Genomic DNA, 24,232 nt, shown 5'->3' with positions numbered 1-24,232 from the left:
AGAAATACAAAAATTATTATATATTAGTTATATTAATTAATAAAATTAATATATTAAATTATATAATTTGATATATTAAATAAAAATTAATTAAAATAAATACTAATATTTGTTTAACATGTATATTAAATTATATATATATATATATTCTATTTTTTTATAATATTTTTTGGAAAAAAAAAAACTAGTATGAGTCACTAGGGGTGTTCAACCGGTCGGTTAACCGGTTAAACGGTTCCGGTTAAGTCCGATTTTACCTCTTATTTTACAAATCGGTTAACCGATCAGTATTGGTATCGGTTTTATCAGTTTGGGAATCATTGGTTCCGGTTAGTATCGGTCGGTTAACTGGTTTAATCGTGAAGAATAATTTAATTTTTTAAATTAACTATTAAACTTATTAAATAATTTTTTTTCAAAATCGTCGTACTTTTATTTTATTCTCCATTTATTTATTTATATTATAATATATTATAATATAGTCAAAATATAATATATTATAATAATATTTCATAAATATATTTAGAAATATTTTATAATATATTATATTCTAATAATATAATATATTTCAAAAATATCTATTTTTAAATTAGTAGACAAATAAATTAATTTTTTTTAAATAATTTTATATAAATTATAATTTAAAATTAAAAGAAAAATTAATATATATATATATATATATATATTATATAATATATCTGATCTTTATAAAATAACTAATATAAATATATATGATTAAATTATTACCGATTTACTGGTTAAACCGTTAGAAAAATAGTTCAACCGAAAACCGAACCGTTTAATTGGTAAAAAATCGGTTAACCGGAACCGTTAAAACTGGTTAACCAATAAACCGGTAAAATGAAACCGATAAATTATCGATTCTATTGGGTTATTGGTTTTTCGGTTTTCTTGCACAATCCTAAGCATGACACCTATGACCCCGCTTAAATTCAAAACGTGCTTTTAGATAAAATCTAACTTGTGATCTTTGATCTCTTAAGTCAATTCTAACCCTAGTTAGACTATCTCGGTGAGTTTTTTAGTTTATAATTAGTTTGTTATATTATTTTTCAATATAATGTTTAAAATTCATTTGGGAACATTGAAAATTTGTAAATTTATTGTACTTTTAAGAAAAGAAAAAAATGGAAGTAATTTTATTAAATTTAGAAAAATAATTTGATTGTTTTTTTTTGTTAAAATACTTTGTTTATCTTTTTTTTTCTTTTTTAAATAAGCTTGATATATTGATTAATTATTTTTAATTTTCATTTAAATTTGTAGTAATAAATTATTATAATTATGTTTTAACAAATATATTTATATTAAATATGTCATTAATGTATTGATTAAAAAAATATGTAAAATTATGTAACACTAATCAGATGTAAGCAATTCATATCTAGTAAGTGTATTGTCATTGTAATTAATAAATTTTAATTTGATTGAAAACATAATTTAAATTCTAATGCCGTATTCTATTCAGACTTGCATAGGGTTTGATTTTTTGATCAAACAACAAAATTGAAATCGAACTCTCAATTCCATTTCAAACCAACCAACCGAACTTATAATTGTTTAATAGGGCTGCCGACCAGCCGTCAAAATTAGTCAACAAAAGCTTAATCAAGTCTGCCAACATATTACTTACCCTCAACCGTCCACATTTTTTCTTTAATTATAGAACTTTAAAGTAAATTTTAATGTTTGGTTGAATAATTTTATAATTACAGTACTTTAAAAAGTATAACTTATATCCTTTAACTATATATAAAGTTGTAACTCACTCCACCTATTATATATTTCTTGTTCTTTACTTATTTTCAACAAAAACATATTCTATTATCATTTCATTATATCGAAGTTTTATTCAGTATTGTGTTTTGTTCTTGATCTTCTATCTTTTCATATTGGTTTGAAGAGTGACAAATATACCTCATTAGACTATTGTGTTTGATTTTATTGTGTGGTCAATAACCTTTAATTCCATATATATATTTTATTTCCGATGGCCATTAAAAATGGATGTTTTATTCTGTTTTGTCGATATGTTAATAACCTTTTGATATTTCTAATTTCTGATAACTATTGTTCTATTCAACTATTGTTCCATTCAATTATATATATGTTGATGAGTTGTATTAGGTTAGATTTAGTATATTAGACTGAATTGGGTTGGGTTAAGTTAAAATATGTGAGTTGGGCTGAGTTTTTATCATAATAAATATATATTTATGTTTATTTTTAAAGTTAAAATAAACAAATGCACAATAAAGACACAAGAGGATAAAATTGGAACTTAGTAACAAAATGTTAGAAACTATAATATATATATATATATATATATATATATATATATAATAATGTAAATGATATAATAGTATTATTTATTTTAAAAATTATAAATGATAATTATATATTATTATTTTTTATCAATTTCAATACAATTAATAATAAAAAAATTCCTATTAAATATTAAAATAATAATTAAAAACAACTTATATAAATATAAAGGTAAAATAATCATATATATTTTTTACTACTTTCTTATACTACTAACCAAACATAAAATAATAAAATTTATATAATTTATACTCCAACTAAACACTAAAAACTTATATAATTTATACATCATAATACATCTTTATAATTTATACCCTTTATTACAACTTATACTTATATAATTATTACCGCGTACTAAATATAGCTTAAAGACAAAAATAAAATTAAATTTTAAATGTAACGTTATATATAAGATGGTTTTCATGATTTTTCAATGGTGAAAAAGGGGTCAAAACCGAGAGTAAAAACTCTCGGTAATGATCCTATTTATTTCGGTATTGACCTAATACCGAATGTTTGGGTGACTCTCGCCATTCCTCAATGTTGACTCTTTCGGTAAATATAATTGATTTTTCACCATTGATTTTTCAATGGTGAAAAAGGGGTCAAAACCGAGAGTAAAAACTCTCGGTAATGATCCTATTTATTTCGGTATTGACCTAATACCGAAAGTTTGGGTGACTCTCGCCATTCCTCAATGTTGACTCTTTCGGTAAATATAATTGTGTATTTACCGAGAGATATCCTACAGTTTTCGGCTTAAACACCCGAGAGAAAAACCGAAAGCTTCCCCAATTAATTTTCGCTTTTTCTTCAGAAGAAAAACCGAAAATTGTCCAATTAACTTTCGGTTTTTCCTTAGAAGAAAAACCGAAAGATTTTCATTTAACTTTCGGTTTTTCCTTTGAAAAAAAACCGAGAAATTTTCATTTAACTTTCGGTTTTTTCTACAAAATATACAAAATAGGCCGATTGATTTTTACGCAACCAAAACCTGTTCAGCCAAACCAATATACAAATAACATTCATACAAATAACATTCATAAACCAAATAACCATTATCATTCCAAAATTCCAAACAATCATCCAAATAACTTGTTACCATTCAAATTAAAATGTAAAAACAACTAATGAGAAACGCACTAGAATTAGCTGGTGGGGGAGGGGGAGGTGGTCGATATTGCCTCATAAATATTTCAAATTCCATCATTTTTGACCTCATTTCTAGCTTATCTGCTTGCAGTTCTTGAATCGTTCTAGTAGTTTCTTCATCCTTCTTTTCCAATTCCTCCACCTTCATCGCTAATCTTCGATTCTCCTCAAACAACTGATTAGTGGATCGTTGTGAGTTGTTGACACTTTGACGATCCTCTCGAAAGTGTGTGGGCCGGATGCCTGATCCCATACCGATAACTCCCCCATGCTTTTGGCATCCGAACACCCTCTTCGTCAACTCAAAGTCAGATATTTCTAGTTCGTTACTTCTTACTTCCTCCATCTCAACCTGCACATTTGAAATAAAATTTCATTTATATAATAAATAAACTAGCTATAAGTAATTTATTTAAATTCAATTCACTTACAATTTTCTCTTGTGCTAGTTCGTCCGGGATGGGGGTTAGGTTTTCTCTGGTAAATTTTGGGGTACGGGTCCTCTTGAATACTTCAACGACAGAGGGTGCCCTTCCCATTTCAAGCGCCTGTTGAAATAAACGATTTATATAATTAATAACAATATTTATATTAAATTATTAGAAACAATGTACTTACCAACTCTTCTTCCACTTGAGCAAACAGTCTACTTCCCGTATGATGTGAGAATTTTAGATTATTTCTGTTAACAACATTTGTACGACTGTTTTTCTGAATTTGAAATAAAAAATGAAGTTAGAATAATTAATATCAGATTTTATTTGAATTATGAAACCGTACCTTAAATTTTTCCGTGAAGTAATGGTTTCGATACACAAACTCCCAATCATCTCGGTTGTAGTTTCGTGGAGGATTGACAAGTATCGCCGCCTCGTCTCCTTGATGAATTCAGATATAATCTCTATTCAAATTCGAGTGTCATCTATCCCATATCTGTTTGGCGTGTGCCAATCCGGACCTTTGATAATCATCAATAGAACCATCAGTACACTCGAACGGATCCTGAAAAATAAATCATTCAAATGTTATAAATAAGAATTGAATTATTAATGTATAATTAAGTAATGATTACCGTCATAGCAATCCAAATCGAATCCAATTGATCAGCACTTAATGCCTTCCACTTTAGGAGGCAGTGTGAGACGGCTGAGGGGTCTCACACAACCGACCCCAAATGTCTATACCGCATTTTTCTTTCCTCGCCGACACCGCCGGACCTCCCATCTATCGCTCTAAAAGTCAGAGCAATCTTTGTCCCCGGTGGTCTCCTCGATAGCGCGATATTCTTGTTCTTCCCCTGTCTCTTGCGGGCGGAAGATTCTTCAAAATTATCAAATTCATAATTAGATGTAAATCAATACAAACAATAACTAAGTGTAAACATGTTACATGTCGATGATAGGTCGGGAGTGGAACCGTGCTCCTCCTCGTGAGCCTCATCGTCATCCTCCATATCAACAAACGTACTCTCATCAAACTCTTCAACCTCAGAATCAATATCCCCGCCTTCTAGGGGAGCAGTAGTTAGCGGGTTCACAACAATAGGTGCTTGATCTCTAGAAGACTCTTCTCGGAGCCTTAAGTTTTCTGATTGTGCAAGTAGGTTTTGGTATGGCTTAGAAAGTTTGTTGGGTGTTTTCCTCATACTCTTTCAAGTTTCTTTATGACCTTTAGACATTCTTAATGCACCATTAATAAAATGAGCGAATAATTGAAATAAAGTAGTAATAAGAATGAATATAAAGTAAAAATCATAAATCTATATAATTAATTAATCTGAACTATATATTTGTAAACCGCGGTTTTATTTTTATCACAATCTTCCAATCGGGTCGGGCTGACATATTAGGGGCGTAAAATACTTGTTTTGCTTGACTCGCCAATATATACGGGTCTTGACTTTGGGTTTTAAAATTCGGTTTACATTTATACTTACGAAGCCATATTTATCCTCTTTCACTCTTAGTTTCTCCGAGTGTGTATCAAACCACTTATACTTGAATAAGACAACTCGTTTGTGAGAAAAGTATTGTAATTTGATTATATCCGTTAAAACTCTGTAGTATGACATAGTTTCAGATTCGTTGTACCCTTCAACAACCACTCCACTATTTTGAGTGGTCAAACCTTCGTCGTGTTTTTCTGTATATAATTTGTATCTGTTTACTTTACACCAAACATACATAGACGAGTACATACTTGGACCTTCTCCTAAGATCTTGAGGTCTTTTGATATGTCGTTATTTTCTGCTAATTGAGAGACCTATATATATATACATTCTTGAAATTTAGTCGTTAAAATAAATATGAAGTTATTAGACACGATTTATAATTTACTCACTCTATGCTTGAAATATGTGGCAAACGTTTCTCCATGAGACTCATTGTTATTGCAATACTGCATATAATCTCTATAAATAGATCGAATATTAAATATCATACTCTTTAATGCTAATTAATAAGACGTACCATAACAACAACATAGAATCTTACATGTAAAAAGGTTCTACTTTGGGGCAATTTTTCAAAATGTATAAATGAGCCGTCACTCGATCGTTATAATTCAAGTTGTATATTTTTTTGTTAGACAGGTCTTCCAACGATGAAAGTATTGAAATGCCAGAGATTTCAGTTTGTGCATTTTCTTGGTCTTCTTCCTCCATATACCTGGCACATAAGCTAATCCTCTCATTTACAAGATAGCTCTCGCTTATAGAGGCTTCGGGGTGGTTATTATTCCGCAAATATCTTTTCATTGTACACATGTAATGTTCAAACGGATACATTCATCGATACTGGACAGGTCCCCCAAGGAAAGCCTCAAATGACAAGTGAACCGGGAGATGCATCATGATGTCGAAGATTGACGGCGAAAAAATCATTTCAAATTTGCAAAGTGTCAATATAATATCCATGTACAATTGTTCGAGGTCCTCTTGAATCAACTCTTTAAAACACAACAACCGAAAGAACCGAGACAAATTTACTAACGCATCCACGGGTTGCTAAAGGAATAAGATATTCCAATAAAATATGACAATCATGACTCTTTAATCCCGTAATCTTTTTCTCTTCCAAATTTACACAACCGCCGATATTTGAGCAAAAACCATCAGGCAACTTGAGATCTTTCAAGAATTTATAAAGACATTTTTTATTATCGGATGTCCAAGTGAAGGGCGCTTTTAGATAATGAACCACTCCTTCATCATTTATAGGATGTAACCATAATTTTATGACTAAGAGTAGTAAGTCTTTACGAACTTTAGGACCATCCTTAGTCTTCTCTTTCACATTCATTATTGTTCCTAACACGCTATCACAAATATTTTTCTCAATATGCATCACATCCAAATTATGTCTCAATAATAGTGATTTCCAATAAGGCAAATAGAAGAAAATGCTAAGTTTGTTCCAATTGTCTCCGCACGTTTCATGATATATCTTGGTTTTCTTGCTCAGATCCGTAGTAAGAATTATGTCTTCTAGGTCTCATGCTTGCTCGTAACTTTCTTGCCCCGTTAATGATTTAGAGGGTTCTCTGTATTCTGTTCGACCATCAAACAACTCTTTATCCCTTCTGTATTTGTGCTTTGGTGGAAAGAAGCGTCTATGACCCATGTAACATTGTTTGGAACCATGAACCAAACGAAGAGATACTGTGTCGTTGTTACAATAAGGACAAGCAAATTTCTCTTTTGTACTCCAGCCTGATAAATTTGCGTACGCGGGAAAGTCGTTAATGGTCCACATCAACGCCGCTCGCATGTTAAAGTATTGTGAGGTGTGGGCATCAAACATTCTCACACTAGTTTGTCACAGTTTAGTCAACTCGTCGATCAATGGCTAGAGAAATATGTCAATTACATCTCCCGGACTCTTTGGACCTGGAATTAACATAGATAGAATGAAATTGCTAGAATCCATGCAAGTAGTGGGTGACACATTATAAGGAATGAAAATAACCAGCCAAACACTGTATGACTTTTTCTCATTTACAATTGGTTGAAACCCATCGCTTGATAAACCTAGTCTTACGTTTCGAGATTCCGACGCGAAATCTTTATAATTTTTATCAAACGTTTTCCAAGTTAAGGAATCAACGGGATGTGTCAAATCTTCTTTCCTTATGCCATCTTATCATTGGAGCCGTTTTTGAGGACATGTATAGTCTTTGCAGTTTTGGTATTAGAGGATAATATCTCAACACCCTAGTTGGAATGAATTTCCCATTTTGCTTTTTTCGAACTGTCCCACTTGTTTGGTCGACTTTCCATCCTTAAAGACCGCAAACTCTACAAGAATCTACATTTTTTGTCATCCTTCCAAAATAGCATACAGTTTTTCTTACATGCGTCTATCTTCTCATACTTAAGCCCGATATCAGTAATGAATTTTTTACTGTCGTAGTAGAAGTTTAGCAATTGAGCGTCAATCGGTAATATGTAGTCTTTAAGTAGACGCAACAACATATTGAACGAAGAATTTATCCATTGACAGACATTCTTTATGTGAAATAGTTTCAGTAGTGCTGATGATTTTGTTATTCGAGCACCTTCATACAATTGCCGTTTGGAATCATCAAGCAACTTATAAAATCTCTGCGCATCTTCGACTGGTTCATGGTTGTTCGGGACATCATTAACGTTGGAGAACATATCGTTTATAAAATCGTGCATATAACGTTCTTCATTGACATCTTCATTAACTGTATTATTCATCTCCGTTCTCGGATCGTTGAATTACTGCACATCATCCTCCGACTGATCATCATCATCATTATCATCATCATCTAAGTCATCGGCATCGTCATCAACATCATCATTAACCACGTGAGTAATATATCTCTTTTCTCCATGACAATACTAGTACTCAAAATGAACATTTATTCCATAAATGATGAGGTGAGTCTTCACATCGTCTATTTCCATAAACGTCGTGTTCAGACATTCACACATGGGCATTTCACTATTTTACGCGATGTACTCCTAATAGGAAAAGAACTTTCGATTATTTTTTAATTAGGTCATTACCGAAATTTTATTAAAGAACTTTCGGTTTTGATCATTGATTAATTCCGAGAGATTTTGACATATCTCTTGGTTTTGATTATTCGTATTTTTGAGAGATTTGGACATATCTCTCGGTTTTGATCATTTAAATTCCGAGAGATGTGTCTAAATCTCTCGGTTTTGAAATATGTACAATTAAATTTAAATAGATAAAACTGAGAGATTTGTGTATATCTCTCGGTTTTGATCACTATTTCCGAAAGTTATATTATTAACTTTCGGAATTACCACTTCACCAATTGTTAAATTAATTGGTTTTTCACCTTCTAATGACTTTAGACAACATTAATTTAACACATTTGATATCCTTAAAACATTACACAATCCATATGATCAAACTTTATACACATTCATATGATAATCAAATACAAACATACATATACACTTCTTTATATAATCAAACACAATCAAAAATATTTTAACATTAAACACAATCTTAATTTTTAAAAAACAACACACACTTGATTATATTAGTTAGGAGTCTAGATTATTAGGCGAAAAAACAATTAATTTAACAAATTATGAAGTGGTAAAACCGAAAGTTAATGGTATAACTTTCAGTTTTGATCATTATTTCCGAAAGTTATATCATTAACTTTCGGAATTACCACTTCACAAATTATTAATTTAATTCGTTTATCACCTTCTAATGACTTTGAACAGCATTAATTTAAAACATTTGATATCCTTAAAACATTACACAATCCATATGATCAAACTTTATACATATTCATATGATCATCAAACACAAACATACATATACACTTCTTTATATAATCAAACACAATCATAAACATTTTAACATTTAACACAATCTTAATTTTTAAAAAATAACAGACACTTGATTATATTAGTTAGGAGTCTAGATTAGTAGGTGAAAAACCAATTAATTTAATAAATTATGAAGTGGTAAAACCGAAAGTTAATGTTATAACTTTCAGTTTTGATCATTATTTCCGAAAGTTATACATAAAACTCTCGGTCCTGACCTTAAACAATATGTTTTTTAGAAGGGTCAAAAGCGAAAGTTTATTTGAAAACTTTCGCAAATACCCCTTCCCAACACTTAGAAAAATTTCCAATTTTTTTGGGGGGAAGGTCAAAAGAGAAAGTTTATTTAAAAACTTTCGCAAATAACCCTTCCCAACACTTTGAAAAATTTCCAATTCTTTTGGGGTAGGGTCAAAAGCGAAATTTTATTTGAAAACTTTCGTAATTACCCCTTCACAACACTTAGAAAAATTTCCAATTTTTTTTGGGAAGGTCAAAAGCGAAAGTTTATTTGAAAACTTTCGCAATTACCTTGGGTCAAAAACGAGAGTTTTTCAATAAACTTTCGCAATTACCAATTAAAACTGAGGGTTCTTTGAATAACTTTCGCAATTATCCTATTTTTTTTTCCAATTTTTGACAAAAATATAAATCAAACATGTTCCATAATTTTCTCAAATAAAGGCAAAACCAATAAATAAAGGAAAAAAAATCATAAACCACATTAATAAACAAAAAGATAATAATAATTTATAATTCTAAAAACAAAACACACCAAATATGTCATCAGTCGAAAGAAAAAGATTATACATAATTAATCAAACACTAAAATCTATTAATTAGTAGATGGGGGGAGGAGGGGGTGGTTGATTATGCCTCTTAAAATAATCAACTTGTTGTTCGAGATTCTCTAGTTTTTGCTTCATTTGAGAACTCTCTGTTTTTAGTTCGGTAACCAATTGAGTTTTTTCCGTGTCCCTCAATTGGATTTGCTCCAATTCCAATGATATTTGTCTCGCCTCTTCCGCAGCTTTTGATTCTGCTATCAAATTCTGGTATGACCAAGACAGTTTCTCAGTGTACGCCGAAGATTTTTCCATGAATCACTCATCCTGAATGCATTTCAAATTATTCAAACCAAATAAATCTAATATAACTTAAATCAAACACAATAACCTAAATCCAAAATATATCATACATTTAAAAAAATCTTACAAAATTATATATATTTAACAAACAAAATATAATTTAAACTAACCTAAATCATATCTAAAACTAAACAATAACAAATAAATTAAATCTAATCTGGAATTGACGGCGGCGGCTGCGGCGGAGGCGAGAAAGGAGAAGAGAATGAGAAGAGAGGAAGAATAGAATGAGAAGAAGAACAGAAGAAGAAAAGGAGTAGGCGGCGGCGCGGGAGGAAGAGAGAGAGAGAGGTAAAAGAGAGGCAGAAATAAGAAGAGAAGGGTTAGGGTTTTGTATTTATAAAGGTCATTACCGAAAATTCTTTGTATAACTTTCGGTTTTGAGCCTCCTTAAAACCGAAGGTTTTCCAATAAACCTTCAGAAATAAGTATCACAAAAATTAATTTTTTTTCAATTTTTTGGGATGAGTCAAAACCGAAGGTTTATTGGAAAAAACCTTCGTAATTAACAATTTCAGGAAATGTAAAACCCGAAGGTTCTTTGAATAATCTTCGCAATTAATCATTCTCAAACTTAGAATATTTTTTCATTTTTTTGGGATGAGTCAAAACCGAATGTTTATTGGAAAACCTTCACAATTAAAAATTTTAGGAAAGGTAAAACTGAAAGTATTTTGAATAATCTTCGCAATTAACCCACTTCCAACACTTAGAATTATTTTGGTTTTTTTGGGAAGGTCAAAACCGAAAGTTCTTTGTAGAACTTTCAGTACTAATTAATAAAACCGAAGGTTTTACACCCCTCTCGGAATCTATTTTTATTAACGAAAGTTTTCTTCCTCTCGGGATCATTTAGAAGAGTTTATAAAACCTTCGGTAATATCTGTCGGTAAAGGTCAATTTTTTACCAGTGTTTTATTTTATATAAAATATTTTATTTGTGAGGATAAAATTTAAATAAATTTTAAGTGTGAAACGAACTTAATACAATTATCTCTTAGTCAATACTATTAATTTTCATCAAATTTGATTTGATTCCAAACGAAGAAAACACCAAGGTTACGATTTGATTTGACCTTTAAACGTTTTTGCTTAACAAGTTCATGCAAAAAATTATAATCAAATAAATTTTACTTTTAAAATCAATTTTCTGTGTACCCCTTATTTAACTTTTAAAATTATAATTTTATCATTTTCTTTTCTCTTATTAATTTTAAATATTTTTTTATTCATTCTCTCTTATCTATTTTATCTTTTTTTCTAATCATTTTATTTATTTCATCTATTTTATTTATTTTTATCATTTTATTCAATATCTCATATATTTAATATGTTTTTAATCATTTTTATTGATTTCTAATAATTTTATTCATTATCTCACATTTAATTATATATTTTTTATATGTTAAAATAAAATAATTATAATAATAAAACATATATTTAAATATATATCTCCCCCTTTCATATTTATACAAATATAAGGTCACATATAATATAATATAATATAATATAATATAATATAATATAATATAATATAATATAATATAATATAATATAATATAATATAATGAGAGTGAAAATGATAAAATTTAAATTATGTACAGTTTTATAATATTATAAATATTATTATTATTTTTGTTAAATCATTACCAAAATTCTTTAGCTAGATTTGTTTTGGGAAAACAACTTATCGACATTTTAAATAAAAACTCAAATGTGAGAGAAATGGTTAAAATCAAAGCTAGACAATCCCTAGTTTTGATTAAGAGATGACAAACAACGGCCCTATAGTATCTGATTGGAAACAAACAAACAATAAAAGTATACACGACCTACATTTTAAAATTCTGATTCTATTGTGAGCTTACTATTTGACTACTCTTACTCTACTTTAGAATCCCAATCCGCATTTCTCAAAACTCAATCGGCATTCCTCGAATTCCAGCGATTAAATTCACGTCGCATCCTCACATGTTTAGATTTATGATTTACTATTAGTGATTGAACTGTTGCATATGATTATGTTTGTTTATAAGTTGTGTTTATATCATTCCCTTGTGTTAGATTTGCTTTAGTTGAGCCAACATTTATCTGATAAAAGAAGTTTTGTTTCAGTATTTCAGAAACTTTACAATTACTCGTGCATTCGTTGACTTCAACTTTGTCTGAGTTGCTTCAATCTACTTTCATTGTCTCCTCTTCACTTTCCTCTACTGTTTTTCTATCACTTCCATCTTTTAATTTTCTATTACTTTCATCCCCTAATTCTTAACCTTTTTTTCATCTAATTCTTCTTCATTTTCATCATCTAATTATTCATCTTCTCCTTCTTGTGATTTTTCATCATCTCCTTCCTCTGAATCTTCAACATTTTTATCATTTGTTTATCCATCTTTAGTTTCTTCTAGATGACTTCTAGTACTTGATTCTTCAGTTTCATTTTCCTGGACTTTTTCATTTTTCTCCTGAACTTTTAGTCTTTCCTTCTACTCCTGAACTTTTAGGATTTCTTGTTATTCTTCAATTACTTTTTCATATTTATTACTGACAAGTTCAAAATTATTGCAGAATGCACATTTGTTTGGCCTCTATTCATATGAAATATCCATGACTGTGGGCTTACCTTTTTTGCCAATCACTATCATTTTTGCTGGTAGAGTATTTCTAGGATGCACTTCAATGCTTATCCTAGCATATGTGATGTGTTCGCTTTCTTCCGTGATTGAGTCCATATACAATGTTTTCCCAGAATACTAGTAAAATAACTAAGTGTTTCTACATTGTACATATGAGCTGGGATGTTCCTTAGTTTGAACCAAATTTGAGTTGTTTCTTTCAGTTTGCTAAGTAGGTTCATTCCTTCAAACAATCTTTCTTGATTCATGTAGTTTGACCCAACATAAGTATGCCCCAACTTCAGAATATTCTCCATATTTTTTCCCTGCTTTAACTTCAAGAAATAAAGATCATTGATATTTGTAGATACTTTTTCTAATCCAATGTGCTTTCATTTCTTTAGCAAGGCATCCTTAGTGACTGGGAAAGATACACGATTTTTTCCTATGTAGTTACCAACAACTACAAATTCTCACTCTTTAATGCACTTCTCTTCATCTCAAGGGGTAATTTAAACTCAAAAGGAGAATTGAGAATCTCAACCTTTGGTTTAAAATCCCCCAAGTAAAATTTTTCTTTGTATTGGATCTGAGTTTCAGCTATCTATTAAGTGTTTTTCTTCCAAACTTTATTTACTTTTCAATTGGAGATACTTTTGATAGTGTAAGTCTTAGTTTTTGGGCACTTTATTAGTTCCCGCATTGTTTCTACAGACAAACTAATTATCTTATCACATTCTTTGTTTTTGAGTAAAATCTAGTCCTAAAGATAGTGAATATTAAGTTTGGCTATGGACTGTTGGGTTTTTTTCCTTGCTAAGAACAATATCTTCTTTGAAAATAATTATTCAACCATGAAAATGAGTATTTAATCTCATTTGATTTTAAGGGTTTTTAGTGTAAATATTATATTTTTTTTAAATGCTTTGATATCTTGTATATCTATAAATAAACAAGTTTGAAGTATATAAGTTAAATCAAATTTACCCAATTTTAGCGATTAGGGAATGCTTTGTACGTATTGTTTTTTTAGTCAGAATAAGAAAGAGAATAAATTGAGATGTTTGGTTAATGAGTTTGATTCGAGCATAATCATTGATTAACGAATAATTAGGGACCATTTCCCTGTCTACCCAACTTCCATTCACTTTGTTCCCAACATACACACTTTTCTATTTACTCTCCCAAAATACTCATATTCTCTATCTAAACTCATAATTAACTCATTAATTACATATTTTCTAATAATTAAAAATTATGATTAAAATTTAACATATTAAATTAAATAATTTAAATAAATATACACTACATAACCGTTGAAATAAAGTTATATAAATAAAATTAAACTAGATAGATAAAATATACATTTTATTTTAATATTTACATAAGTATTTTATTTTAATTTATAATATTTATTTAAATTATTTAATTTAAAATACATCTATCATTCTAAATTGACTAGTTAGAAAATTATAATTATATGTTTAATTTTAATTATAATTATATATATTATATTTTAAAAATTAAATAAAAATAAAAATTAATAATTTAAATAAATATTTTATATAAATATTAAAATAAAATGTATAAAAATAAATTAAGTTATATAATAAAATTAAATTATGACATAACCACTTACAATAAGAATTTATGTCTTATAATAAAATTAAATATAATATATTTATAAAATAAAATAAAGTAAAGATAAAAATAAATAATTCAAATAAATATATTATATAAGATGTATAAAAATAAAATAAAGATTTAAGAATAAAAGATGTATAAAGATAAAATAAAGTTTTATTTTATTTTATCTTTTTATGGAATATATTTTAATTTAATATTTATTTTAATTATTTAATTTTATATGTTAAATTTTAACTATACATATTATATTTATAAAATTAAATAAAGATAAAATAGGTTAATATTTATTTAATATATTTATATAATATATTTTATTTTAGTTTAAAATATTTAAATTTTGTTTTAATTATTTAATAAAACATTATTAATTTTAATTATATATTTATATTATATTTATAAAATTAAGTAATTATTAAGTTTAGTAAGAAAAATATTTAATTAGTAAGTTAATTAATAAGTTTAGTGAGAGATGGTGAATACTTTTGGAGTGTGACTAAAAAATATGGATATATTGAAAATAAATAAATGATTTTTGGGTAGTAAAGAAAATGATCTAATAATTAGAATCATCATATTCCCCGTTTTTTTCAATGTTTTCTCTTATAATTATAATATTATTTTATAATTTTATTAGACATTCTTTTATAATTAAAATAATAATAATTTTTTTATTTATTTATTAAAAAAATTATTTAAATAATATTAAGTAATTATTTAAAATAAAATATAATTAATAAATTAAAATTTTAATAATAATTAAAATAACTAATAATAATATAAATTTTTTATATAATTAATTTTAAATATTTCGTGTTAATAATAAAATTTTAATAAATTTATTCAAATTTTAAATTTAAAAATAAATAATAATTTTATAAAAAAAAATAATATTAAAAAATTAAATATAAAATATTCTAATGAAAATTATTATTAAAAAAATTATACATTATATAATATATGTTATTAAGTAAACATTATATATAATTTAATCAATTATTAATATATAATATTTTAAAGAATTTGTCTAAAAATATTTTTTTTTAATAAATAATTCTTTTATTTAATTAAAAAATTAACTAAAAAAATATGTCAACAAATAAAAAGTAAAATATTTTATTAATTTTAAAATAAAATCTTAATAACTAAAATTATGATAATTACTTACCATCCCATTCATACTCAGGATATAATATATAATTAAATAACATCCTATTTGATTACCGTGCAACCAACTTCCTAATATATTATATAATTAATATAGTATATAATATATTTATTCATGAATTAATCAAACTTCTAATTTATCATACTAACATATTTATTCATATCTAAACAACTTCTAATTTATTATACTATGTAATATATTTATTTATGATTAAATAATAGCTTAATTTATTAATTCCTAAATAAATCAATCAATTCAATTATATAATATATCTATATTAAATAGAAATCCATAACTTATTCATTTTTAATTAAAATCAGTTCCATACCATTAAATTATATATAATTTATTCATCTTAATTAAAAAAAAATATATCCCTAATAATAATAGTTTGTACTAGTTTGGAAAATTGAATTTTTTTTCTCTTTCTCGATAATTTGTAAGACTAAATCGGATAACCATATTCTACCGGCTTAGATTAAAATTTATTCTCTCAACGTGTTTGTATAATTTCAAATTTATAGTCATTTGTGTTTATGTGAATCATGTTTCGATGGTAATTTTCTTAGTATCTAATCTATATAGGTTGAGAATATTGAAATTTAACAACTTTTTTAATGTCGAATTCAGAGAGAAAGAGAAAAAAAATAATATTCTATCTTTTTTTAAACCAAGAATTGATAATCCTTCATTATCTTAAGTCAATTGAACCAAATTCAGTAAATTCTAATATTAATCTAAAATCTCATTCTAAATTTTAAAGAGTTGATTTTGATAAAATTATTGTTGAACCAGATTCTGGATTATATATTTATATGTGACGACTTCCTGTAAATCATCATTATGAAATTAGATAAACTTACATTAAAATGAGGTCATATCAACCTATGTTGTTAGAGTATCCAATATCTGAATTTAGAAAGCAACAACGTCGATTTCAATACTTTTGGTTTTAAATTTTTTCATAGTTGGAGTATTCTCCTACGAAGGATATTGTTTTGTTTTCCATGTTATCTCTTTGAATTTGATAAATCCCAACAATATGCATTTACAATTGAAGGATTCAGAAGTTGGAAACGTGTTAATGACGGAGGTAAGTGGGCATTTTTGTTCCACGAGGGGGGTTATCGACCTTCTTGAAGACATTCATACATGTTAATAATTTTGTATCTTTCTCCTAAGATCTTTATTTTTTTTCTCTTCGGTATTTTTATTTTCCCGATGTCATGTTTTATTTCGTCGTGCTTAAAAAATTCTTATTTTTTAATATTTTATGAACTGTTTAAAAACATTGTGTTATATTGTGAACAATATTTTAACTCGGGTAGATTTTAAATCCTAGCTCCGCCATTGAACCTTACAATCAATCAATAAACTATCATGAGTGAATAGTTTTAACTACTAATAATAATTCATGTTTTTATAAAAACAATGTAAAGAGTGCACACCTATAGGCCTAAAAAATATAAGTTCAAATATTTTCCACCAAAATGAAGCAAAAATAGTTAGAAAATAATAGAGATAAAATTGTTAGATTTTATAAACCTAATCTAATAATATTTTATATAAACTTTAAATAGACATTAAATGATAAACAAGGGATTTGAGATGATACATAATTCAATTACTAGAAGTAGAACATACTTTTAGCTTCCATTGTTCTTGATTGTACTTGGGATAAATTTCGGGTGATGGATATTCCAATCTAGCACAACCCTTAAATTCACTTTGGGATTTCTCACTCTGTGAATCCTCTCTGTCGACGGGGAGATAAAAGAGATGTTTTACCTACTAAATGTCGTAACCCTACTAATACCAATCAACATGTATTAAGTCCAATGAGCCTAATACAACGTAGCGTTGTGTAGATTGGGGACTGTAATCATCTTTTTTAGATTTCAGTTATTTATAAATTAGCCACTCATAGATATTTAAATAACCTTTTGGTCTCTACGCATTTATTCCATAACCTATGTATCCCATAAATCTCCTTAATATCGTTTAATCACTTTAGTTTAGGTTTATTACATAATAGCCCGACACTATGAATATTGCATTAAAGGCCCAATAATTATTGAATTAATTATAAATTAATCCAACAATCTCCCATTGGGCCGAATATGCAAATCCACAATAGTGTAACCTTGTTTCTAGCTTGAATGGTTATTATAAACTTTAGGGTATTCGTTACAATGTGGTCCATGAACTATTTTAATAAAGGATCATAGTGACTTTCGTTAGCATAATCGTAACTAAACATTCCATGATCAAATTATCAACATAGCTAAATGACATAGATCAATTATGGATGCATAGCATGAAAATACATGAATGTGATCACCACATGTCTATTTTCAACTGATCCTCTTTAAGAGATTAAAAAAACTTTAAATTTTAATTGAGAGAATAAAATGAATACTTTAAAATGGATAAATTTGATCAGTAAAATATCCAAAACATTATTGATTAAAACACATAAAACCATACGTCTATAACAAACAATAAAGTATAAAAATAAAATAAATATAAACTCCCACTAAACTAATGTATCATTGAATAAGGTGTTTTACTAACTACTTTAGTGGGTACCCTATTAAGATTATATATGATGTTGTTTTTAATGTTTCTCCCCAGAGTGACTCTAGTAAAGTAGAATGACTAATCATACTTCTTACCATATCCTTAGGAGTCCTATTTCGTCTTTCAGATACACCGTTAATGCTAGGTGACCCAATCATGGTGTACTATGAGACTATACCAGATTCCTCTAGAAATTTAGCAAACGGTCATGGACGTTGTTCACCTAAACCGTCATATCTACAGTAGTATTCACCACCACGATCAGATCTAAAGAATTTAATGCTTTGATTGAGTTGTTTCTCAACTTCATCCTTAAACGACTTAAAATGTCTAAGGACTATGACTTTTCATGAATAAGGTATATGTATCTAAATATGGAATAGTCATCATTCAATGATATAAAATATTGTTGTCCTTTCCAAGAAGCCGAAAGGAATGGACCACAAATATCTATATGAATCAATTTTAAAATTTCTGATGACCTATTGGCACCTAACCGTTTTTTATTTAGTCTGTTTTCCTTTTACACATTTAATACAGACATCAAAGTCTGTAAAATCAACGAAATCCAAAAACTCCATTAGACACAAGTTTTTAAACTCTATTTCTAGAGATGTGACATAACCTTTTGCGTCATAATGTTGCCGAATTTCCTTTATTAATTTTTCTTTAAGTATCGCTTGATTCCACGTGTAGATGAAATAGTTTCAAGCAAGTATAAATTATCGTAAGTATAAACTAAAATTTGAATTTCCAAATAAACAAAAGTAACATTATTTGTCCAAAACTGAAACATAAATCAAATTGCGTCTAAAAGACGATATAACAAATCTATTCTTTAAATCCAAATAAAAACCATATTTTAACAATAATTTAAAATTCCGTATTGCCTCCACGAGCTTTGTTTTCTCATCGCCTACATAGATGAATCTTTCAACATCAATTGGCAACCGATGACTCAGGCAACCCTGCATAGAAACACTTATATGAGTAGTAACACCGTAATCTACCCACCAAGTATTTCTAAGTACGACGCTAAATTAATCTCTAAACGGACTAAATTAAGAAATGTACCTTTAGTATCTTTCTTGGCAACCCAAGCACAATACTTGTTACATTCTTTCTTCATGTGTTCTGCATTACCGCAAAAATAACACTTTTTTATAATGTACCTCGGATATGACTTGTTTCTTCTTATAAGGACTCTTAACAACTTCCTTATTCTTTATCTTTAGGTTATTAACCTTGAGAGCAGTAACTATATGAGCACTTTCGGTCCTGTCCAGTTTCAACATTTCCTCCTCTTTTTCGCAATAAGAAATGAGCTCGTTAAGAGACCATTTCTCCTTTTGACAATTATAGCTCACTTTAAACTGGTTATAGTGAGATGGTAGCGAGAGGAGTATCAGATGCCCAAGAAGATCTTCGGAAAGATCAAGTTTAAGTGCCTTTAGCCTTGAAACTATATGGGACATTTCCAAGATGTGCTCTCTTTTATTACCATTGCCTTTATACTTTAAGGTAATAAGGAATGCTAAAATTGCGTATGTTTCCTCCTTATCATTCCTTACAAATCATTTTTCGATTTCTATAAGGAACACATTTGCATTAGTAATATCCTCATATAGTGCACCACTGAATTACTCTGGAATGCCGCACTTTATGATCATGAGACACATGCGATTTGACATTTCCCACTTCTCATAGTTAGCCTCATCACCGGTAGAACTATTCTCCCGATGAGTCATGGGGGTATCAATCCTTAACGCAAGGTATAAATCCATGTAGTCTATAACAATATAAATGTTCTCATTCCAATCTTTAAAATTCGTTCCATTTAGAATGAGAATGGAGTTCATGTTAGTACATATCGTAACTTTAGCTGAAAAATAGAACGAAACGTAATTAAATTATGCTCAAAATTAAAATCGTTAAACAAAAATCAAATATTGGCCAAATCTCATCTCAAGATACCGGTGCAGCATTAATGTCAAGTCTTTGGACAATAATATTAATTGCAGTAGTAATCTTAGTGTAGTGATCAAACATTGAGAATAAGTGTTAGGATCTAGGTTGCGGCTGGAGGACCGGGATTGGGCCGATTAGCGCGTCTCACTCAAAGGGTGGTGATTAATCAGGTTAAAGATTAACACCGGGGTTTCAATACTACACAAACTGTCACAAACCCTTGAACTAGGTTCAAGCGCGGAAGAGGTTTGTTTCAGGTTGAAGCAGCACACTCACGAGATAGGCAGAACCGTTTTTTGGATAAGACAGGTTTGGAGGTTGCTGGGTCGGTTTTGTAACTTGGTGATTCGGTTTAGGTGGTGTAGAGTCGGTTAAAGCGGTGTAGGTAGGTTAGTACAGGTCGGTTAGAATGTAGAACCAACAGAAAGTAAATAACACGACAGGTTTTTATGGATGTTCGGAGATAAAACTCTTACGTCACCCCTTCCTCTCGAAACCGCGAGAAGGATATTCACTAAGGAATACAAACACAATCCGATCGAGACTTATTTCCTGCTCGATAACACCCGTACAATTTACACCGAAATTGTAAATATTACACTTCAACTTAGCACTTATGCTTTCTAGAGATAGAACACACTCTTTTCACTTGTAAATTAATTGTTCACTGTGTCCCACATTTACTCTTCTTCAGCTGCTCCTTTTATAGGTGAAATATGCCAACGGTCATATTTCACTTCCTTGAATTTGATTGGTTGAGCAGAGGTTCAGTGATTCAGACCTGGCGGTCAACCTTTCAGACCTGGCTATCTGATCTTCCAGTATGTAGGACAAACCGGCTAGGTTTGTCTTTTACTCAATATGGTGACTGTCGGTTAGATAGTTGTCTGTACTTGGAAGATTTCCTTTCTGATTTATCCTGAAGTGGAAAGATCTTGTAGGACGGTCTTCTGCAGCCTGCAGACTGTCCTCAGACTTGTATGAATATGGAAATGTTCAGTCTGTTCCTTTGATATCATTCTCAATAGATACCCGAAGTATCTTCTTATGATGGTCGGTTATTTGTCTTAACCGGATGGCCTCCGGTTATTGCTTTAGCTTCTGGTCGGTTAATGACCGACTATCTTGGTATTTGCGGCCTTTGGTTTTGACCGATGTTGCCTTCTTTGTGCGGTCATGTTTCTGGTCGGTTTGATAACTTGACCGGTTGAGCTTCTTAACCGGTTCATTGGTTTGACCAGTCCGGTTCTTTGTCTGTTCCTGCATAGGAAGTTTATTTGTGTTAAGTTCTATTAACCGGTCTAATTTTATCTAACAATTTCTCCCTTTTTGATTATTTTATTTAAAATTATCAAAATCATGTAAGATTGCAAATATAGGCTGGTTTTGTGAGTTTTATTTGGCCGGATTTTTGGAAACTGACTTGGGAGGATTTTTCGAAAATTTTGGAAAATTTTGAGAAAAATTTTGAAAATTTTTATCTTTTATCTTATCAATTTCTCCCTTTTTGATTATTTTATTTAAAATTATCAAAATTATGTAAGATTGCAAATGTAGACCGGTTTCCAAAAATAACTTTATATATATAAGTGAAGATGACCGAAAAAGGCTAAAATATTATATATAAAAACCGAAATAAACATAGAAAAGAAAGCCCCTATTCCAATTCGGATGGCAGGAAGCCTGTCATCAGGTCATCCGTCGGTTGGTCCTCAGCCGGTTGAGCCGGTCTTGAAGAAGATCCTCCCGTTCCCGTGGTGTCCTGGTGAGGAGAGAGCGGTTGAGCGACCGTGCTAATTGGAACCGCATTGGAAACTCGTTGTCTTGTAGGTCGCGGTTCGAGATCCTCCTCGAAGTCATCCTCTTCAACAACTGTTTCGGTGATTCTGCCCAGCATCTTGGTGACTTGAGCCTTCGTCGTAGAAACTTTCCTCCTTCGTGTTGCCGGAACCGAAGAGGAAGGAGCCGCCTTGGACTTCTTGTGAGCCTTGGCATATTCGGCGAGCCTCTGTTTTTCATTGTTTAACCGCTCTGCCTCCTTGTCTTCTCGAGCTGCTATGGATTTTGCAAGTTCCGGATCTTTGGCCGTTAATAACCGTAAGCGATCGTTGAAGTTCGCATCAGACCGTGGTGCCTCCTTCTCTGTCCGGTTCTGGTCATCCAGGGCATCCTGAAGTTCTTTAGCCGCTTGAGCATTTGCCTCCTCAACCGCTTTATCAGCATTAAGCTTGGCCTTCATCAATTCATTCACCTGCTCGGTGACCGCCTTGAGGTCGGCTTCAAGTTTGGTATTTCGGTCCTCAAGGCTTGCATTCTTCTTTTCAAGATCTGTGACCTTGTCAAGTGTCGAACCGACATCGGTGCTTGACCGCCCTAGGTCCTCATCTACCTTTGTGAGCCGTTGATCGGTTTTCTCTTGAAACCGTTCCAAGTCATCTACCAGTTTTGATGTCGTACCTTCCAAGTCTTCGGTTCGCTTAAGATGAGCGTCGTACAGAACCGTGTTGTCACGGTAGTTGACTTCGATCTCTGTAAGCCGCTCGTTTGCCTTCCCAAGGTCATTCCTTGCTGTCTCGACCATCTTGAATGCTTGAACCGCGACCCTCTTAGCTTTCTTCTTCCAGGGCTTGACCGCGGTGTGGACAAACTCTTCAATGAGAAACTTGACTTTTTCTTCTGTGACGGCCGATTCCGAATTCCCAGGTTGATCGGTTTCAAGTGGCCCGGTGAAAGGAGTCTCTGTCCTTTCGTCGGTTTCGTTGATGACCGGATCCGCTAGAGGAGACGTATCACCTCGATTCTAACCGTCACCGGTCTCAAGACGCGGAGAGTGCGCTGTATCTCGCTGTCTGCGCACCGCTTCAAGCCGCTCTATCTCGTCAATGAACTCCCCTTTCTTTATCTCAAGTATATCCAGCACCAAGAGTTGTAATTTAGCCTTCGGTGTTCCCGCAACATACCTTTCTGAAAGCTTTCGTATATGTACGGTTAGCTTTTGTAGCCGAGCATGCGGTTCAACTATTGCGTGTCGGTACATGGCTTCGTTGGGATCCTTGGCGTTTGTTAGGCTGATGACGTCCTCTTCTATCTCCTTCAGCCTTCTGAAACTTTGTCCATCGGTTAGGCCCGGTAGCATATGCTTGAAGAATTTGTTGCACCGGTACCCGAACCACTCACTGTATACTTCGGCAGCCGCCTGAGCTCGCAGATCGATTTCCTCCATAATTCTGGGCACTATATTTTCGGCTATCTTCTGGTCGTTGTCAAAGGGAACGTTTTCCTCCCCACGGTCGTCTGCATCGGTTTCAATACTGGCCGATTGTTTCTGTTCAGTCGGTCCCTTTTCTTTACCGGACTCATTTTCTTCAGTATTATGTGAGACTGTTCGGTCGGAGCTTGAGGCCGAATCGTCCTCATCTCGCGTGTTAGAGGGCGGTTCCGCGGATTCCATCGGTTGTTTGTCCTTCTTGCTTCCGGACTCGCCTTTTACCTGAGCCGGTTTCTTAGCGGCAGACTTCTTCCTTCGGCCACCTGTAGAACCGGGGGCCGGCTGCTTCTTCTCCAGGAATTGGCGGGATCTTATTATTTTGCTCGACGAGAAAGAACACCAGGACCGGTGTTGATGTTGTTGTGGAGCATGATCTTCCCAAGTGGGATGGCGTATCCCCATAACCGGGTGGAATCCGGTTTCACCATGTCTTTTAGGTTGTGAAAAACCTCCTTTGCCCAGTTAACGTTTATGCCGTTCAATAAGCCGGTAAGCATCTC

The 24,232-nt window shown here is 30.7% G+C and overlaps 1 protein-coding gene across 1 annotated transcript; it reads right to left on the bottom strand.

Annotated features, from left to right (window-relative positions):
• Positions 1-17,536: 17,536 nt before the first annotated feature.
• Positions 17,537-23,915, bottom strand: LOC124943278. Its single transcript, XM_047483816.1, has 6 exons — positions 23,322-23,915; positions 22,441-23,264; positions 20,141-20,257; positions 19,669-20,062; positions 19,387-19,464; positions 17,537-17,704 (listed from the first exon to the last, which is right to left on the bottom strand). Exons 1-6 carry the CDS (start codon positions 23,913-23,915, stop codon positions 17,537-17,539), a joined length of 2,175 nt encoding a protein of 724 aa, XP_047339772.1.
• Between the last annotated feature and the right edge of the window lie 317 nt (positions 23,916-24,232).

This window comes from Impatiens glandulifera, chromosome 6, assembly GCF_907164915.1.
Source record: "Impatiens glandulifera chromosome 6, dImpGla2.1, whole genome shotgun sequence".
Lineage (NCBI taxonomy): Eukaryota > Viridiplantae > Streptophyta > Magnoliopsida > Ericales > Balsaminaceae > Impatiens > Impatiens glandulifera.
Note: the sequence above shows the minus strand (reverse complement) of the source record. Positions and strands in the feature narration are given on the sequence as shown.

What these genes read in the sequence shown, in the direction of transcription:
- LOC124943278 (XM_047483816.1), bottom strand. Translation starts at nt 23,915, where the DNA reads ATGGAATCCGCGGAACCGCCCTCTAACACGCGAGATGAGGACGATTCG. An exon ending in TATGCCAAGGCTCACAAGAA is followed by an intron (nt 20,258 to 22,440) that starts GTCCAAGGCGGC and finishes CCTTGCGTTAAG; the next exon opens with GATTGATACCCCCATGACTC. An exon ending in ATAAAGTGCGGCATTCCAGA is followed by an intron (nt 20,063 to 20,140) that starts GTAATTCAGTGG and finishes ATGATTTGTAAG; the next exon opens with GAATGATAAGGAGGAAACAT.